Here is a 20127-nt window from a genome sequence, read left to right as displayed (position 1 = left end):
AGAACTTATTTTAGGCCATATTCTGTCTTCAGTCCCCATGAAAGAGGAGGGAAGAATAGTGATTGTCCTATGAACTTCAGGATTCTTTTAATTAAGAAACTTGGCAGGATAAATGAAAGAAGCCATCTCTTGTGATTTGTGTAGCTTAAACAGACAGCCCTTTCCCCCTTAATGACTAGTGTAAACTATGACAGCACTTCAGATTTCTATCAAGGATCTGAGGAGTTTGGCTGCCATCTATTTCTGGTGGGAGAATGTAAATCTTAAAAGTTAATCAGAAGGAAATGAGGAAATTATCTGAAGAAGAGATTAGTGCCCTGAAGGTGCTTGTTCTGATGAAGTGAGGAACATTAGGATTCCTGAAGCATCTCTAAATTACAGGTAAAAGAACGAATCAGTAAATATTTCAGTATTTTTTTTTAAAGTGATTTATAGTGGCTTCAAATCCATGTAACATATTTGAATAAATAACCGCTTCTATGGTTTTTAAGTTTTTAAATGAGGTTGTTTTTTGTTTTTGTTTTTGGGTTTTTTTTTTACATAAAGTCTCACAAGAGTGACAGCAATTGCTTACAGGGAAATAACACTTTAAAACTTTTGAGATCACTTCCTGCAATTTAGTACTTTGAAATAAGGACTTAAGACTGATGTTTCTGAGCAAGTAGAACAGAAGGAGTCCAAATAATTTGGAGAAACATTACTACAAAAATAAGTTCAAGCTAGAGGCTTTCTCCTGCTGAGAGGGGTTTATTTACTGTAAAGGTCTTCAAAATTCTACTTTTTAATCATTCTCTGCAGAGAATTTAAGAAGTAGATTTGTGTACATACTTCAGCACTCAATTAAAAAGTAGTAAAGAAAATCTCAAGACTGTTTTCTAGTGCCTGCAATTTCCTAAATCCCATGGCTAGCCAACAACCAGTTGTTTTTTGTATGAGGCTTCACTGTTGCAAACTTTATTTTGTGACTTCTGTTCTAAAGATAACATTTCAATAATTCTGATTTGGAATAGATAAAGTAGAATTTTCCTACAAGTTGTTGTGCTTGCAGATTTTTGTTTTTGTTTTTATATACAAAATTAAATAGAGTGCAAGGAATAATGATTTTCATTAGTTGTTCATGAAACAGTACTTCTGCTATATGTGCATTCTGAAATAAACGTAGGCTTTATTGTATTATTCTGAACATCCATTAAAAGACAATACACACTTTATTTTTGCCTTGTTCATAGCCTGTAAGTAATTTTCAAAGGGATTATACAGTGACTATAGTTCATTCTCTTATTTTTGTTAGTTTACATACATCATTAAAATCAGTCATCTCTGAATTGATTCTTGACAAAAACCAATGCTGACTTATAACAACAGTGTGTTCAAACATTATTTTGATTAGCTGTTTTGAGTGCCATTTGTTACTATGGATTATGTTTTGTTTGAACACTAAAACAATATTTTATTGCTAGGTGCTGAATAACACTCAAGAACTAGTAATAAAGTATCTTGCAGTCTTTATACGTGAACTACATCACCTAGTAGGCTCAGTATCAGAATCTTCCAGTGCAAGAAAAAATCTGCTTCTTCAGGTTAAACTGCTAAGTATCAAATATGCTCACATTGTTTTCTGCAGGAGGTATCTGCATGCTTCTCTCATCCCTATGACCACATGTTCGTTCCTAAAGGTTGGGGTGATTTTTTTTCCATTTAAGAATTGAATAGGATGAGAGGACTGAGAAACACAAAGCCAAAGGTGCCTGAATAGACATCACATTGCTTGTCTTTTTCTCATAAATGTCCTATACTCTCTAAACAAAGCATTGAAAATTACTCTGTTCTGTATGCATCTTTCAGTGGTATAATCGGAGCCCACTTAGGACATGTATCTCCTCAAATTAAATAGCCACTCTCTCTTTTGACACAGTTAAGTAGCACACTGGTACTTGGGTCTCAGTACAGAGGAAGAAGTCACCTGGGAGTTCTGCTGCCATCCCGTCTTCCACCACCAAGGTCTGATGGCCGCCTCTGTACCTCTTCCTTAAGAGTTCTTGCATGCTCAGTCTTGTCAGATTTTTTTACTCAAAAAGAATAACCAACCTAACCAAAGACTTAACCTCAAAACGTGTTTGCCGTCATAGCTGCAGCAACGCTTTTGTTTCAGAATGCCAGCAATTTTTGATAGCATTATTGTCTTTTTGCTAAGGTGAACCACTGCTTCACTGTATGTGAAGGCTGAGTGTCCCTGAATTTTATTTTCTTTTATTTTGGTTTTGCACACTCTGTTTACTTCCGTAAGCAACTTGTCCCCTTTTCTGCCTCCATCACAGTAAAAATTCCCAGTATCTGAAGGATAATTCCATCTTGTATAGAATTCTTATATTTTGTATTTTTTGCTACCTGTAATTAAAATTTGTTAATATGTCATGGTTACCTTCCTGTTAACATTGTTAAAAAGTAAGTTCAGGTATTAGTGTCCCATATCTAGGTTTGGGTTGTCTCTATGTGGGGAGTGTGGTGTTCCCATCAAAAGAAGTCCAGATTTCTTTTGAAATAGTAACTGATTCAGTTGACGGTATTCCTTACTGAGTATTGCATGCCCAAAATAACACTTTTTAATCAAAAGTTACTGCGCCATAAAGATTTGTTGTCCTTCCATTTTTAGCATGTGTTCGGTATCCCTTGATCATGGGGTTTTTGGCCACTTTTCACAAATAGCTCTAACTTACTGTAAGAAGGTTGTTATGGGTTTCCAGTACTTCTTTCCAAGAAGAAAAGTGTGCTATCATAAACAGCTGGGTAAAAAATCCTACTCTGTTTCCTTTTCAGCTCTACTATCTTTTACTGTAAGTCCAAAAATGCAGTAGGAAGTTCCTAAGAATTCTTCAAATAGCATCCAGTTATCATAATCCTTTTAGACTTCTGCACAGCTTATTTAAAATTAGTCTATCATTTTTCACTCTTTTAAAAGGCCTTAGTATAAATATTTGTTGCCACGACTACTTAGATTGCAGCAGTGCCCAAAATTACCTCAGTTCATTTTAAACACAGGGGAAGATAATTATTCGCTGAAAAGAGAAGCCAGGGAAACAGGAATCCATAGTTTACTGCATCACTCTAGTTTTTAAATAGATGGAATTGGACTTGTCCTAAATGTGCTCTCTAAATTGTATTTGGTTTATAGGATGGTTTAGGAGGACCCAGAGCAAGGAAGTAGGAGGAGAAACTAGAAGAGATACTGCTGAAAGACCTCAGATCTGTCTCTCTGTCTTCTAACCTCCATGTTTCAGATTTCACTTGTCACCTCAAGGCAATGACTACAGGATTTATAAACATTGTAAACTGCATAGTACATGTATTAACCTGAGAAGTGCTATCTTTTATAACCACACTGCAAATTTTATTTCCACATTTTCGATTTTATCATACAAATGTTAATTGACACCTGCAGAAGGAGAGATTATCAATTTTCTTATTTCGTGGCTAGTATAAGCAAAATCAGTTGCAAATCAAAAAATCTTATGTGAGTACATTTTACACACTGTTCTGTTCCCACAAATTTTTGCAGCAGATTCCTCCCCCACATGTATATACACATACACACTTGCGTAGCCCTTTTCATCTTGACTTTTGAAATGTTTTAAAGAGGAGGTTCATTATCCTGTTGTGAAGCAGACATTAATACAATACAGTTCCACTACTGACACACGGCTGAGACAGAAAAAGGTTTTGCTGCTCAGCCCCAGCAATGAGAATTGGAGGGAGGTGGGGGGTAAAGAACACCTTTAAGCCTAAATTGCCTCTCAAAATGGCCAGAAATCCATAAGGACCCCAAGTGCCAGTTGATAGCTCTTGAAAACAGAATAGCACACAAGCGGGCCATTTGGTTAATGCACAGATCATGTGCTCTTTATCAGCAGAGGGTGGAGTTTAAGTCACCAAAGAGAGCAGAGAAACTGGGTGACATTTTAATGCCAATAATGGAGCCAACAAGCTCGTTGCCAGTTGCTGCCACTGCAAAGCTGAGAACACACACTTTCCTGCTTGCTTGCATGAGGGAGAATTGGTGATTTATCTATGGCACTTTAAACTAATCTCTAAAATTGGTTCTGGAGTTTATGTTTTTAAGCTGCCACACACTGTGTGTTTTGACATATGTGTTTAGGTACGTGTTCTAATGCCATATCCTCACCTGTGTGTCTCTCTGGTATGCGTACCAGCTCTAATTGCAATCACATTTTCAAGGCTTTATTCATACTGTCATTACCACGGAGTGATACTTGCCTTTTTTCCTTGCCAGACCACTTTCTTCTGGAGCACTTTAGCTCTCCTGAGTACAAAAAGGCACCTACCCTTTTTCTCTGGGTACCATGTCAGGAGGTGTAAGCTAAATCTGGCCTGCCAGGCATGTGCCCTGTACTGAAAATGAGAGAATCTATTCTACTCTGTGTGGTCAGAGCAAGTGTCATGATGATGTGGCTACCAGGTTTCCAGACTTCAGCTGTCTCATTGCCACTGGCTCAGCGTGCAGCTGGGTAAGTGCACAGTGAGGAGTGCAACTTGGAGCTCACTGGTACCCTAAGAGTGGCACAGACACTAGCCCACTTGTTTCTAATTTGCTGCCCAGCAGATGAGAAGTAGAAGAATAATAATTCAGACTCCTAACAGATGAGGCAATGTGGGTCAATTGTAAACAAAAAAACCAAAACCAAACAAAAACCACAAACAAACAGAAACCCAAACAAACAATAACTACAACAAAACCCACAAATATAGGTGGTAGGTATGTTGAGGACCACAGCAAGTAATTGAAGCAGAAATTTTTCAGTTATTAGCTTTTTTGTGCATGAAGTTGAAACAATGTTACATATTTCTAAGTTTTCACTGCTTTTAAAGGTTATCTTACTGTCAGAAGTATTTTTCCCAATACTTAATAAACTACTTTCTTTATCAATTTCATTCCCATACTCACAGTACCATTATAGAAAACCATTAATCTGTTTCTTTTGCAATCGGTTAGATTTCTATCTTCTTGCCTTTAGTAACTTTGAAGTTACCATAGTCACTTGTTCCTTTAAACTTGAGAAGTGCTTATCTGATACATCAGCAGCAATCGAAAACAAAATTTTTCTAGTCATCATAAATGAAATAAACCACGATCACTCTGTTGCTGGGGTTTGCAATTACAAGTCATGACTTTGGATTTGAAACACCAGAAATCTCATGTAAACATTTTGCCTCAACTATACTGCTGTGGCATGTTTGGCGCCAGACCGTTAGACCTTTCCTCAGAGGTTTGTACTGCACTACATCCTGCTTCGTGCTGTGAGACTACATACTGTGAAAGCATTCATGGTGACTAAGGGTGTCCCAGTCTGGTCTGATAGGAATGTGAATTTTAACAGAAAATCTGGGAAAAGATTAATTACTTACATGTGTATCTAGACCTCAAGAAGTGACAGCTAAAAGTAGAGAGATGAATGAGGATGAAAAGCTATATATTCCGATTCTTTTGTAATGTACCTGGTATTATTTTCCCGTATTTTTCACAGGTTGAAGCCAGGAGACAGCTGAATGGCAGCATTTATATGTTTTTCAGAACAAGAGATTTTGGCCTTTGTTTGTTTCTCTGTGGACAGTGATACTTCCCACAAATGTGCATATCAAGGATATTGGGTGTTTCAGATTGCTTTGATAAGAACAAATAGCCTACAAGTCACTTGATGGGATATGAAACATGGCACATTGTTTTAAACTATCTCCCTTAATAATAGTTTTTGCTACTTCAACATGAACGTCTGGTAGTCATGTTGCAGAAAGGCATTCAATGGTCCCTGTTCAGATACTTGAAGGTAAAAATTAATGAGATTTCAGAGTTTAGCAGGCTTAGCCATGATGTATATTTATGAACAGAAGAGGTTGGCAGCTTTTTAGCTGAGGTTTTTTTGGGAATTAGAAGGAATTGGAAAATAAAATGGCTCAGAATTTCTGTATTTGTTTTAAGGAGTGAGCAGTCGGAGTTTGACCAGTTTGCTAAACATACTCAGACTCTCACATTTCCTCTGCATGTAACTCTAGTACCCAGATTTTTCTGTTCCCGCTCATTTCTGACAGAGATTATAAACAGTGGGCTTCTCACCCGCTCATTTAACACAGAGATTATAAACAGCTGAGTTTCAGCCATTATGAAGGGCTGCAATGCTCCTTCACAGATAATGTAGCTATCACTTTACTATCTCTGATGCTAACTCTGGAGTTTCTTCTCTCACATGATGTAGTCTCCCACCTGGCCGACCACATCAGAAATGCCTGTTTCTGACGTCCACTGTCTTTTGTATCACATAGGCTCATACTCACATCCTGTCTCCTAACAGTTTGTTTCTCCTACCAGTTTGTTTCTACAGGCAGATTCAATCTCTGATATTTTTCACTTGAACTGGGATTAATGTATTCACAAAAGTAATTGAAAGCAATCTAAATTTCATTATGTCTGCCATTTCATAGATTAATCATGTGGCCAAGGATTTATACAGAATCTAGAGACTGTATATGAGCTTGATTGTTGCATGTGATTATTGGTCTGAAGATTGAGATTGTTTCATTTTTCTGGTGTAGAGTTACACTTTCTCGCTTCCTTTATAATAGCCTCTATATGCTATAAGGGTGTCAAGCAGTCCTTGAAGACATGAAGATTTTTATTTAAATAATAAAAAATTAAACACTTTGAGTTTAAATCAGAAGTATTGAGCTTGTAACAGCTGAATAACAAGGTATCTTCTGAGCATCTGGGAAGTATTCATAAATAGTAATAGTCAAGCTAATAATTAATGAGTATTTAATGTGCAGAACAAAATACTGTTTAGTAATTAAGTACCACTTTGAACCTCAGGATCTCAAAAGCACATTATTAGTATAAATGAATGAAAATTTCTATAATTTTGCTCCTTTTGAGACAGATAATTACTACCGCAGCTTTAAAGAATGGGCTACTTGAAGTTTATAGTTTTTCCAATAGCAGACTAAGAAATAGACACAACTCTGTAATATTTAATTCTAAATATGGGGAAACCAGTGAGGTATGGAGAAACTCTAGATCAGCATTTGCATTCCCCTTTGTGAGCAGAATTACAAAAGGTGTAATTTAGAGATGCAGGCATTACATACAATATGTTGAGGTCTTGTAGGTACATCGGTCCTGTGAGGAAGGGCTGAGAGAATGGTGCTTGCTCAGCTTGGAGGAGAAATGGGAGCATAACAGCAGCCCCCAGTACCTCCAGGGAGGTTGTTGGTAAGATGGAGCCAGGCTCTTCACAGTGGTGCGTGGTGGTAGGACAAGAGACAATGGGTGTAAGTTGAAACAAGGAGGATCACGGCTTGATATAGGGAGAAATTACTTCACTGGGTGGACGGTCAAGCAGCGGAACAGGTTGCCCAGAGAGGCTGTGCACTCTCAGTCCTTGGAAGTTTTCAAGAGCCAACTGAATCAAGCCCTGTGCAACCTGGTGGTCTCACCCCATAGCAGACTCTGCTTGAGCAGGAGGTTGGGCTAGAGACCTCTTGGTTACTTCCAACCTTATTGTCCTATGACTCTACAACACTACATCTGTCAAATACAATAGTTGCTGCATTAACATCTGGCAACTATACTAATCTGTAGTTTGAGTTCTAAAACTGCAAATTCCTACTCCTGCAAGTGGATTTAATGATACCAATAGTCCCAGTGAGACTGACAGGATTGCTGGCAAGAATAAGGCATTAAAAGATCACATCACTAGTCTGGAAACCACTTTTCTTTTGTTTTTTAGTTCAGTGGCTGGACATGTCTTTCTTGAAAAAGTTCATATGTCAAAGAAATTATTTGAAAGGCAAAAATATTATTTCTTTGGTATTTGTGGTTTTACGTGCTACCTTCCGGTCTTTATAAACAGGTTATTCCCTCCAGTTGCCATGCATAAAGCCATGATTAACACAGGGAAAATTAGCTTACTTTATAATTGAAAGTGCTGTCAAATAAAATGTGCCATAGTAGAGGAAAAAGTATTTACTTCTCAGTTTTAGTAACCTTAGAGATCAATAATATGTAAATCAAACTAAGAAAGTGGTCTTTGTTTTAGTTGTAACTATTGCTGTTGTTCTTTTAAACCACATGATGTCCCTGTGACAGAACTGTTTAAATTTTTCTGTGAAATTTTACCCTTTGCCCTTGCCACAGGTTTGTAACCAATGTGATGCCCTGTTTCTGCAGTTTATTTTTATGTATCAGTATCCCCTCTGTTTTTACTGGTGGGCAAAAAATACATTTGCTTGACAGGGCTATTTTTGACCTACAGTAACAAAACCATCTGGTAAAAAGTGGAAATTCAGCACTTGCAAGTTAATGTAATTTGTAGATTTGTATTTGAGCAACCAAGACAGGGTTCTATCTGTTAGAAATTTTCAAGTGAGCTTTCAGTAGATGGCATAGGCAGCTTTGTATTGCTACCAAGAAGGCCGAGCTTTTGTCTTTTTGTTACTACTCAAGTAATGGAAAATTGTTAATTTATACTTACTTCCTCTATGCAAGAATTGCATCCCATTAAGTCTTTTATCATGATGTTTCAGGTAGAATATGAGCTGTGTTTTATGGAGAAGCATTTCTAATTCCCAAGCGAGTCAGACTGTAATCACAAGTTTAGAAGAGAGCTTTTCAGTTAAAAAGGAGCAGTTACTGGGTAATGTACTTGCATATGGTCAAGAGTAGCTAGGAGCTGAGTCTTGAGGGTTAGCATTTTTCTCTCAGGAATTCTCATGTGTCATTTCTTGGCCACTTCTCTTTACACATCATGGACTTGCCAAGACAGTGTGAGCAGAAGGATGCATGCTGATTTTCTTTTTGGGAGATACTGAACCCACAAACTTATAGAAGGCTAATGTACATCCAGAATACTTATTTAAAATTGAAAATCAAAGCTTTGAAAAATTGTAATCTCAAATGCCTCTGTTTGGGATTATGTCCTATAAAAGTGAATCTAATAACGTGAAAACCAAATTAGCTTTATGATCTTGTTTTGAATCATTCAGTTGCAGCTTCTTGGCTTCAACATGATTCAAATTCCAATATTATATCTGATTCTCTTTTGGCTTCATTTTCATAATACACCTGGAGTTCTCTGTATTTATTTGAATAGCAAGCCAGTGTTCCTGATGTCTAATGAATTTTGGCAGATTGGATATTATTATTTTCCTCCATGTGTTTTATCAGAAGATGGTGTATTGCAGGTGCTTACCTAATTGATATGAAAGTGTACCCTCCTGAACAATACTTGTTTTACTCTCAACATAAAGCAGTAAGACCGAAGTGTTGAAGAAATTGGTATTTGTAGCATGCATTTTAAAAAGTATATATTTTGGGACTTTAACTGTAATTCTCTTACACCAACTAGCCTTTTTTGACTCACCTTTTTGTCAGTATGTGTGTATATTTTAGAAATGCACTATTTTTACATTTTTATTTTCAATGCTTTCAGCATTTGGTAGAGACTTCTGCTTAAAAATCAAATTAAAAATATGTGCTTCAACATTTTAACCTGTTTTTCACATATCGGTATATATGTGTGCTTTCTAAGGTCCTTGCCAAAGGGTCGTTTTTATTTATTTATTTTTTTAATTTTGCTTTATTCTTTGCTTTGTTTCATGTCTGTTCAATTTTATTTATTCCATGTTTTCTTTTTGTTTTGTTTTTGTTTTTAGTTGTGTCTGGTAAGTTGAAATTTTATTGGCCATCTTCTAATCATCGTATCACTGTGACGGAAACTTCTCCTCCCCTTCCCATCCATCCCCTTCCATGTCCTTCAACCAGTCAGCTCCCATCTTTTACTTGTTATTGACAAGACACATCGCACAGAATAAATTCTGCATGAAGTATGGGTAACTTAATGGCAAAGAGAAAGGTAATGGGTTGCTAACTTTCTGTCCATTTTTACATGCTGTAACGAGTCAAATTTAATGTCTTCTTTCTTCAGTGACTGCATTATTTAAGATTCTAAGTGTTCTATACAAAATTATCATTGTTTTAAAAGTCTCGAGGATAGAAGTTGTTCTTTCCTTAAGTGGATTATTATTTCCGCATCTTTTACAGCATATTGATCACATACCGCACGTATGTGATCCAAAGTGTGAAAGCAAAGTCAAGTTCAGAAAAAGACTATGAAAACGCTTCCAATACAATAAACATTGAATTAAATTTAATAACAAAGTTTCACTTAACCCTGTTTTCATTCTTCTGATGTTGAAGCTAATAGGTTTTTTATCATTTACCTTAATGGTAATAGCTTTAGAATAATACATATATGTATAATATGTATACATATTTAGAATAATATCTAGAAAGACATATACCTATTCACATTTTATAAATTCTGCCATGGTCACCTGAGGGATTGAATTTACCCTCATGTTTTGTGTTCAGTAGTCCCTGAACGATCATCTCCAGGTACTAGAATCAGAAGCATTCTCCTATTTCTCTGGTGATCAGAACCATTTTAATCTATAGTGGCACCCATTCTCAAGTTCAATAAAATCTGAAACTTTATAAATCCTGTACACTGGCAGAAGATTTAGAAACCCTCAATTCCATTTTGTGTGGTGGTGTGGCACAGACTAGTACTGAATCAGCCAAGCCCTAAATTTAACTATATGCTAAATTTATTCTTGTTATTAGAATTCAACAACATAATGAAGGTGCTTCACCCTCATCTCCATCTTCCTCATCCTCACAAGCCTGTGGAAAACCCCAACAGTTTCACCTTCCATTTTAAATTAAACATGCTGTCATGTCAAAGTCTTCCCACATCCTGTTACAAGATACTGATTGAATGTTTCAGAGCTAAATGTTTTGAAGTCTGCTAATTACTGTAGGTCAATCTCCCCTTCACTTTGGGTAGTTTCTTATCTAAGGAAATTCTAGGGAAGCATTTGCATCCAAATGTAAATAATAATATGTCATGCTTCAAATATTCCTCCCAAAGAGGGAAGGTTGTAGGAAGAGTATATTCTAATATGAAGTCACTGGGGAGCAGAGACACAAGGCATGAGGAACAGATAAGTGAAAATGTTGGCCCACATGAACACTTAATTTTTTTAGAAAGGACTTTGAGTGTCATTGTATTCATTTTAGATAAAGCCATAATTACTTGCTTTTTATAAAACACATTGAGTGATACTTTTAAATTATATCATTCACACTCTTTTTTAAAGGAAAATCTTGTAAATACAGAAATGTTTGCAAGGAAAAAAAGCAAACACAAAAACCATCTGAGTTATTAAAGTCAGATTCAAAACATCCTCTTTATTCTCAACCCATAGAAGAGGGAGAGAATAATTACTTTTGGACAGATGATCAGAAGGAATTGGAAGGGAATAAGTAGATGGACTTTCATTTAATGAACTTTTTTTTAGGAAGTGAGAGTTAACAGCCTATAAAACAAGGTAGATTTTTTTGTGTGTGCTAGGCCCATCAAGATACCTAATACTGATTTATTTTTTGTTTTAATGCCATAGAAAGGATTTTTTGACATTCTGTTTACTACTAGATGAAGGGATTGTTGAAGTCTGTCTAAATCATACAGTTTGGACAATGCTGGCAGTTTTTATAATGTTAGGCTGAGCAGATGTTTCACATTTGCCTTCATTTGCATATATATTTTGTTTGAACATTCCCTTGACTATGTAAATGAGGAAGACATTTAGCTCTGCTGTTCCTTTAAATTCATTCCTCTTCAGTAACTGGATTGAAGATTTTAGAAGGTTATAATTTGTTCAGTAGTATTTCTGGGGCTTTTGACTTTAATTTTTTTAAGGCCCCCACTACATAAAAAATCTCTTGTAAGAACAATGAAGGTCTTCTTCTCTCCTCAGCTTTCCTAAATCAACGATGATGGCTTTTGTGCATGTAAGCCTGAATCTCTAGTTACTCAACAGTGTTTATTGCAACCCTTGACAAAGTGTGTCCTGTGGGCCACTTGTCCCTCAAAGATTTCAGACAACTTGTAGCCATACGCCTTTAAAACGCAAATTGTAACAGATTTGTTCATATCAGTGGCTGTTGCTTTGCAAGTTGTCTCATTAAGTCAGTGGGAATTACTGACTTGTGTAAGTGGTCACTAATAAAAGCAAGAGATGCAAAGTCAAACTTTTAATTGAAAGGTCCAGCAAAATAAAAGATGATCTGAGTGATGCTGAAGCTGTGACTGTTAGAGACTGATGTGCCTCTCCTTATTAAAGAAACTTGACTATTCTGTTTTACACCATTTGAAGTCAATAGGCAAACTGTGCTTTCAAATAGTCTAACTTGGTTTTCTGACAGTAGTCTGATTATTATTTTTTTCCTTTCAGAGCCTCCACAGTTTGTGGTAAAGCCTCGAGATCAGGTAGCTGCACTGGGGAGAACGGTGACTTTCCAGTGTGAAGCAACTGGAAACCCTCAGCCAGCCATCTTTTGGCGGAGAGAGGGGAGTCAGGTAAAACAGACTTTCTGTCCCTTCTTTCTGGCAGTTTCTTGAAGAGATGATGTCACAAGAGAAAAAGATTTTAATTATTCCTTTAAAGATGTGAAAACTAGATCTAGAGCTTAGAAATGCTGGATATTTCTTCTCTGCTTCTAAGTCTCACATCTGTGCTAGATGACGTCAGCCTTACTAGAAAGGATATCTATGTATTGCTCAATCTCCTGTTTTCTCCATTAATGTAAAAATAAATATATGAAACAACTAGAAACTTTTCATGTTTCACTACAATGAAAATATTTTTCACCTAAGGGAGAACTTTTAAGAGATGACTAATGCTAACGTTTGTTTGAACTCCCAAACACTCCCAAATTTTCAGGAAGTTTGGCTCTGGGTTTTTTGGTGCAGCTATTAGTTTGACATGTGTTTGCCTGTGCTTGGCAAACTAAACCATCTGTTGTATTGATCTGCACCCCTGCATGGGTAGGACACTAGTTTGGGACTAAGGAGATCTACTTTCCCACTCACTCAGTTGGCTGACAGGTCATACCTGAATGGGTCACTTTTTCTCCCAGCTTCCTTATTTGCATGAGAGGAAAAAATATTTTCAGCTTCTTTGTAAAGCGTCTTGAAAGCCGGTGGGTGAAATACAATATGGCACAGCAAGAGAATCACAGTTTTCTTTCACAGTCATCTTTTGAAGGAGGGATGTGACACAAAGTATTCTTTATTGGAAGGAAAGAAGGAATATGTGATTCTGGTTTTCCTGTGAATGAAGGAATGAATGGTGCAATAGCATATGACAGAGTTCTTTGTGTTATGAAACAATAGGCCAGAGAAATTGAGAACACTTAGAGATTGGCTTCTTTACTCCATTTGCAACATTTCTGTCTAAAATACCTAAGTACAACTAGACTGCTGACCAAATTTAGATGATAATCTCCAATGGTATAAGCATATAAGTATATTATGTTTATATTTGTATATGACCTGGATTTTTTTTCCCCAAGTATTGTCTAGTGCAGGATTTTTCAGGCTTGTTTTTGGCTCTGCTGAGTGGTGACCACTTGTGATGATTGAGGGAGCTGGAGGAGGAGGTCAATGAATAGGGTTTGCTAATACTGAAGTAGACAATGTTGTGTCCTGTTCCTTTTGATGATTTTTGGAAATGCAAAATGTAGTTAAGCAAGAAAGAGTAAAAAATAGCCTCTGTGACCTTAAAGTATCCTCATTCACAAATTGTTCAGCTTGAAGTAGAAATTTGGAATCCATATTTAGTGTAAAGGACTTGTATTATTTTGATTGCAGTTCTGATTTTGACCATTGTTGGTAAATGCTATGTACTTCAGAGCAAAACTATCTAAGTACAAACTGGCACAGGTTTTAATTCTATATTATAAGGCTCATTATAGAACACAAACACTATAATTTGAGAGACCTAACAGCATTTCTTTAAAAAAAAAATGCTCCATTCTTGGGAAGGTGACAGTTAAAATACAAATAAGTAAACCAACATCTGTATTTAAATGAAATAAATAGAATGCCCTTCAGTAACTTCTAAAAAAGGAAGTTAAAGCAAATTACTTAGGTTCACCACAGTTACATATACCCATATGGTATCTGTACATATCACATCTTCACTAGTGCCTGTTAAACTGAATAAAGACCACCATTGACCACAGAGAGTGTTAGAGCAATCCTAAAAGACTTACACAATTATTCGTCTATATCTGCACCTATTTTATTACAAAAAGTCCTATAAAAGCTATTCATAGTGGTATAGACATGCTTAAGATATGAAAACCAGAATGTTTTATATCTAATGTGAAAAGATTAATGTGTTTAGATATATTAAAGTTAAGATCATTGATGTTTGAATTTAGTTGACCCTTTTTCCCCACTTTCTTTTCTACGCATCTTGTAGAATCTGCTTTTCTCATACCAGCCTCCTCAGTCATCCAGCCGATTTTCAGTTTCCCAGACAGGTGACCTCACTATCACCAATGTCCAGAGATCTGATGTTGGGTACTATATCTGCCAGACTTTAAATGTTGCGGGAAGTATCATAACAAAAGCCTACTTGGAAGTTACTGATGGTAATATTACCTTTATTTTATCGTTCCTAAGTTTTTCTTTTTATTTGAAAACAGCAGTGGGATGATATGAGTTTGGTATCTCCTTTGCATGAATGTGTATTACATGTGTCTTTGAACATAAAAATCCTCTTTGGGCCATTGCTGTCAAGGATTTAAGATACTGGATATTGTGTAACAGAATATTTCCATTTTGTGTTTAGTAAGTATACTTCACTTTATGGATTTTTGTCATATCTTAATTTATTTGGCTCTTTTTTTACCTTTCCTGGCTAGATATAGTTTGCTTTAAAATTGCTTGCTGCCTGGCTCTTTATCACTATTATTGTGTGTTCACTTGCTTAGCATTTCCATTTACCTTATTTTGTTAGTACTGCAGTTAGAGCAAGGAAAAAACCTCAGTCTTTATGGAAGTCAGTAAAATAACATACAAACTTGGCCAACCTGCCAGTTATCATGAATAGTTCATATTTTTAATAGCAAAGATACCCATCAAAAGTAATTATCTTAGCACTTACTGAAAAAAAAAAATGCAGTCTGTGGAGAGACTTTGAGGGGTGAGAAGTTTTTGTCACAGATGAGTTTCCATAAACAAGGCCTTTGCCTTGTAGAAAACACAGAAATAATGTGGTGCTAGAAACATGCCATGAACCTGGAGAATAAAATTGTTTATTTACACATACTGAATTGAGATTGTTTGGAGGAATAGGACTGAATCCTTTCTGTTTTCTCACAAGTGGTAAGCTACATTTCTTAATCCACTTGTATTCATTTACCATTGGGGAGAAGGCTATGGCAAGATGAGAAAAAAATTTAAAAAGAAAATTAAGGTAAGAACCTTCACCTTAAGAGTTTTTCTCTTAACGACCTGCACAATCTGAACTTGAGAAAAATAAGTTTCATTTAAATATATTTTCTTTACTATGAATTAAGCTCTGGATTGATCTGTTGAAAAATTGTTTTGCATAATGTCTTGGGACAGTATTTTCTTTGGTACTTTTATAAAAGTAAAGGCAGGATATGCAGAATGATACCCTGGTATTCCTAAAGGGTAATAGAAGTTGCCATCAACCTCAGTTGCACTTAAATTTACCATGAATTTCAGTGGATTTCTCCTGTAGAGCAGACATCAGTCTGCCTCGTACCATTGACAACTGCAAAGCTCTTTAAAATTTGTTGAAGTTTAATACAAAGTATAATTGAGCTTATTTTGACTGTCTCTGCAGAGAATGATACTAATGGCCTCGCAATGCATTGTAGCAGGTTGAGACAAGAAGCAAAGGATAAATTATGCAGTTGAAAACACAGTGTCATTTGAACATGCAAATGAAATTATGGGAGTTGGAATTTAGCCCAAAAAACCAGTACTAACACCCTGCCTGTTGTTACAAAAAGTAATTTAGAAGTATCTGATGTTCACAGATTATCAGAACTTCAGGTTCATGTTTCAGCTACCAAACCAGTTTTTAAGTTACTTGAGCCCCTGTGACACTACTGAACAGATTTTTGGCATTTAAAGCTGTGGTTATTTTCAGATCATCAGTCCATGTCATGTTGGATGGTACAGGTAGAGGAGGTCACTGAAACACAATAAGATAGCTTTTACCTCTTTTTTTTAATTATCCATTGGATAATGGGAAAAACCTTTATGTAGACAGTAATTCTTTTTTCTGTGAATACTGAGACTGCTTTATACCATTCTGTGCAGTTATTAAATAACCCATCACTAACATTTAATTTTCATTGTGTGAAAGATACATTAAATTAAAACACACCGTGGGATTCTCTTTGTGACTTTGAAGTCATATTGACAGATTAAGTCATCATAGAACTAAAAGTCAGAAACTACTGGAAAAGTACATCTTAGTTGAAAATTTTTAATGTGGTCCTATTTATGAGCTTTGTGTTTACTTCAACCTGCTGCTAGGCATCTCTCAATTAGGAAACAGCACCAAGATGTGTAGATGGTACACAATAACATTTTTTTAAGAAGTACATGTTTGCCAGAAGTACATACCCTGCCTGCCTACCTCCTTTTTCTCCGTCTTTGAAAGCTGAAATAATGAATTCTGTTGTACAGGCCTGCTTTGTGGTAGGTGAACAAGGTGAAATATGTGCCTCGGTGACACTGGAATTAGAGGATGCCTAGCAGATACCACTGTGTAATATGTCATACTTCTTTACTTTCTGAAAATACTGTGTTGTGTATCGTTTTAAAATTCTGTAGTTGTGCATCATTATAATGCACCCTACCCTGAATAATTCATGCCTCCAACTTTAATTACTTGTTTAATCATCTTTAGTTTCTTTCAAAGCCTCAAGCAACTGCTGTTGCTTAGATGATTAAAAAATTGCTTCCAGTTGCAGAAATCTCTTTCCTGTTGTTTCTTCTGGCAGTGATTGCAGACCGGCCTCCCCCTGTCATTCGACAGGGTCCTGTGAATCAGACTGTAGCTGTAGATGGTACTTTAGTACTGAACTGCGTGGCCACAGGCTCTTTAATGCCCACTATCCTCTGGAAAAAGGATGGGATCCTCATTTCTACACAGGACTCTCGCATCAAGCAGTTGGAGACAGGAGCATTACAGATCCGATATGCCAAGGTAGCTTGAACTGGGTTTTCCTACTTTATGTTTCACTTCTTTAAAAAAAAAAATAAATCTCTGGGCACTTTTGGCATAGTTCCTACATTTGGAATTAATGAAATGTTAAATAATTGCATTAACATATTTGATACTTCATGCTTTTAGATAGTTCATTCTTTGTGCCTAACACCTTGGCTTATTCTGCCTGGGGCACATTATTTCAGATTTAATAAGGAAAAATGCTTTTAAGAGCTATTAATTAAAGAGCTTTGTGGGTACTTAAAACATGAAGGGGAAAGCAAAACTTGTATTTCAGTAAGAAGAATCCTTAGATTATTTGGGCTGTAGCACTAATAGATTAAAATAATCTAATTATTTCAACTGTTTATAAAGAAACCCTTTGTTTAGCATACTGCAATAATAGAGGCATGTACACAGCTTTTTCAAAACAGGTTTTAAAGTTTAAACATATTCACTTGACAGTGTAAACATAGCTTAAAATTGTTAACCACCTCTCAAATACCTGGCTTGCTCAGGGAATTATAGCAAGTACCTGGTCAGTATTGCTGGTCGTGCTTCGCATGCCGTAATATCTTTTAAAATATTGTTAAGTTTTAGTGTACTGGCTATTCTCTGCTATCTTTCCTTTGAAAATGTTTCTTTTCTTTGAAAAGGTTTGAAATGTAGTGATTTTTTAAAAATTAGGCTGAATATATTACTTTACTATATTCTCTAGAGTTGCTGTTACTAGGTACGAGTAACACTGACTTAGAGTTTGAATGTGTGATTTTTGAGTGCTTCCATTCAGCTCATCTGCTGAGGCTGGGACCTTAGGAGGATAGCATTTCTTTTTGGGGAAAAAAAGAAACTCTTTTGAAATGTGATTAAGTCACATATGGAGAAATAATCCAACATTCAGAACTGGATGACAGTAGCATATGGAGATTCTTTTTTGGGTCTGCTGTAGAGTGAAATTTATACTAACACAGGGAACCCCATATGTACGTGGTCCTGTGCAATATTTAAACTTTTTTTTAAGGTCAACATACTCCCCAATGCAGCAGTCCAGACAAATGCCCAGGCATTATTTAGGCAGAAGGTTGACAGTTGCATGGGGTGTTGTCATCTGAGTTCCTTCTCAATTTATTTGTGTACCTATGCAGAGTAAGGAACAAATGCAACAAGAATTGACCTTCAGTTTGTTTGTTACCAATTAGATAACATTAAATTAGAATCTGCAGCTTTTCCAATTCTTTAGCAAATGCTCATAAATAAGTATTCATTTTCATTTTGCAGCATATAAATTTATACTTTCTAATGGAAGAAGTTTCTGGTTGGAAGTTTTTGCAGCCTAATACCTTTGTCCATATTCATGGGGGAACATAGAGAGCTATAATTACTTTTCTAGCCCACCGAGTGCCTGATTGTTTCAAATATTTATTCTTTTCTCTTCCCACTCAGCTGGGCGACACTGGTCGGTACACCTGCATTGCTTCAACCCCAAGTGGTGAAGCTACATGGAGTGCATACATAGAGGTCCAAGGTAAATCAATTAGGTTTTTTCTGTGTGGAGAAAATACATAAAAGAAAATCAGAAATTGAAATGCTGAAATTATCTATGTCATAAATTGCCAGTGCAGATGTGAACAGCACAAGTGTTTAGCTAACAGCTGCTTCCTGTCTATACTCAGCATTTCTCTTTCTTTTGTTAGAGTTTGGAGTCCCAGTGCAGCCACCAAGACCCACTGACCCAAACTTGATTCCTAGTGCTCCATCAAAACCCGAGGTTACAGATGTCAGCAGAAATACAGTAACATTGTCATGGCAACCTAATCTGAATTCAGGGGCAACACCAACCTCTTACATAATTGAGGCCTTCAGGTATATGAGTCTCATGTGATCTTGCTGTACTTATATATAATACGTTGTTAAAGAAGCACGTGCTAACCTACTGTTGTGTGTGTTTTATCCATAGCCATGCATCAGGTAGCAGCTGGCAAACTGTAGCTGAAAATGTGAAAACAGAGAGTTTTGCAGTTAAAGGGCTAAAACCTAATGCAATTTATCTATTCCTTGTGAGGGCAGCTAATGCATATGGACTAAGTGACCCAAGCCAAATATCTGATCCAGTGAAAACTCAAGGTAAGCTTTTGATACTGAACATTTTAGGTGTCACAAGTTGACTGAACAAAACCAGATGCAGGAATTCTGCTAGCTTTTGTCTATCTGTCTATCCTGGCTATAATACATGCTAGATAGTAAAATACGATGTTTAAGCTTACATTTCCCTCCGTCATGGATTCTAAAAGCTGCTTAGACAGCATATTGCATTACCTAAGGGGTTCCTAGTATCTCTTATCCAAAGATAGTTACGTCTTGCAGAATAGCTTTTGTTAGCACAGAAGTAATCTCTGATTTTTTTAAGTTATCACACAAATCCTCAAATTCCTTGGAAATGTTATTATTATGTCCAGTGTATCAATTGAGGCTTAAGACTGAGACACAGAGAGAAACAGCACATAATCTAATTTGCTTTCTGCTGCATTAAGAAAGACAGAAATTTAAAATTTGAAGGAATCGGGCATTATGAGTCAGTAAATAACAGTTTTTGGCAATATATTAAAAGTATTGCAATAGTCCTACTATTGAAAGTAAAACAGTAAGGAAGAGAGACAATGCTTGCAGATAGCCAAGTGGAAGAGAAGGACGAGTAGTAGTGAATAAAGGAGTCATTTGCTGACTTCAGCTAGGACTGAAGTCCTGCCGTGGACTGAATCCAGCTTTGTAAAATTTAAAGTATCTTTGTGTTCACCATAGAAAATAAATGACATTTATGATGGTGTACAGGGAATAATGCACTGCAACTTTGCAGTGTGCATTTTTCTAGTAGAAATACTTTGATTCCTAAGAAGTAAAAAACCAAGACATATTCTTTTTAAAAGTAAAAGTGATTGTTATATATATATATATATATATATA

The 20127-nt window shown here is 36.2% G+C and overlaps 1 protein-coding gene across 1 annotated transcript in view; it reads left to right on the top strand.

The window, feature by feature from the left end:
- The window catches only part of LOC104542758 (roundabout homolog 1-like), a gene marked incomplete at its 3' end in the record, with an annotated part of 81255 nt that extends 61965 nt beyond the window's left edge, over window positions 1-19290 (top strand). Inside the window, exons 7-12 of the mRNA XM_010187176.1 lie at window positions 12361-12485; window positions 14395-14566; window positions 16961-17166; window positions 18610-18691; window positions 18861-19029; window positions 19124-19290. Coding sequence (XP_010185478.1) covers window positions 12361-12485; window positions 14395-14566; window positions 16961-17166; window positions 18610-18691; window positions 18861-19029; window positions 19124-19290 — 921 coding nt within the window. The remainder of the gene's footprint in view (window positions 1-12360; window positions 12486-14394; window positions 14567-16960; window positions 17167-18609; window positions 18692-18860; window positions 19030-19123) is intronic.
- Window positions 19291-20127: the final 837 nt, after the last annotated feature.

The sequence above is a fragment of the Mesitornis unicolor genome, unplaced genomic scaffold (genome assembly GCF_000695765.1).
Source record: "Mesitornis unicolor isolate BGI_N332 unplaced genomic scaffold, ASM69576v1 scaffold52176, whole genome shotgun sequence".
Lineage (NCBI taxonomy): Eukaryota > Metazoa > Chordata > Aves > Mesitornithiformes > Mesitornithidae > Mesitornis > Mesitornis unicolor.
Note: the sequence above shows the minus strand (reverse complement) of the source record. Positions and strands in the feature narration are given on the sequence as shown.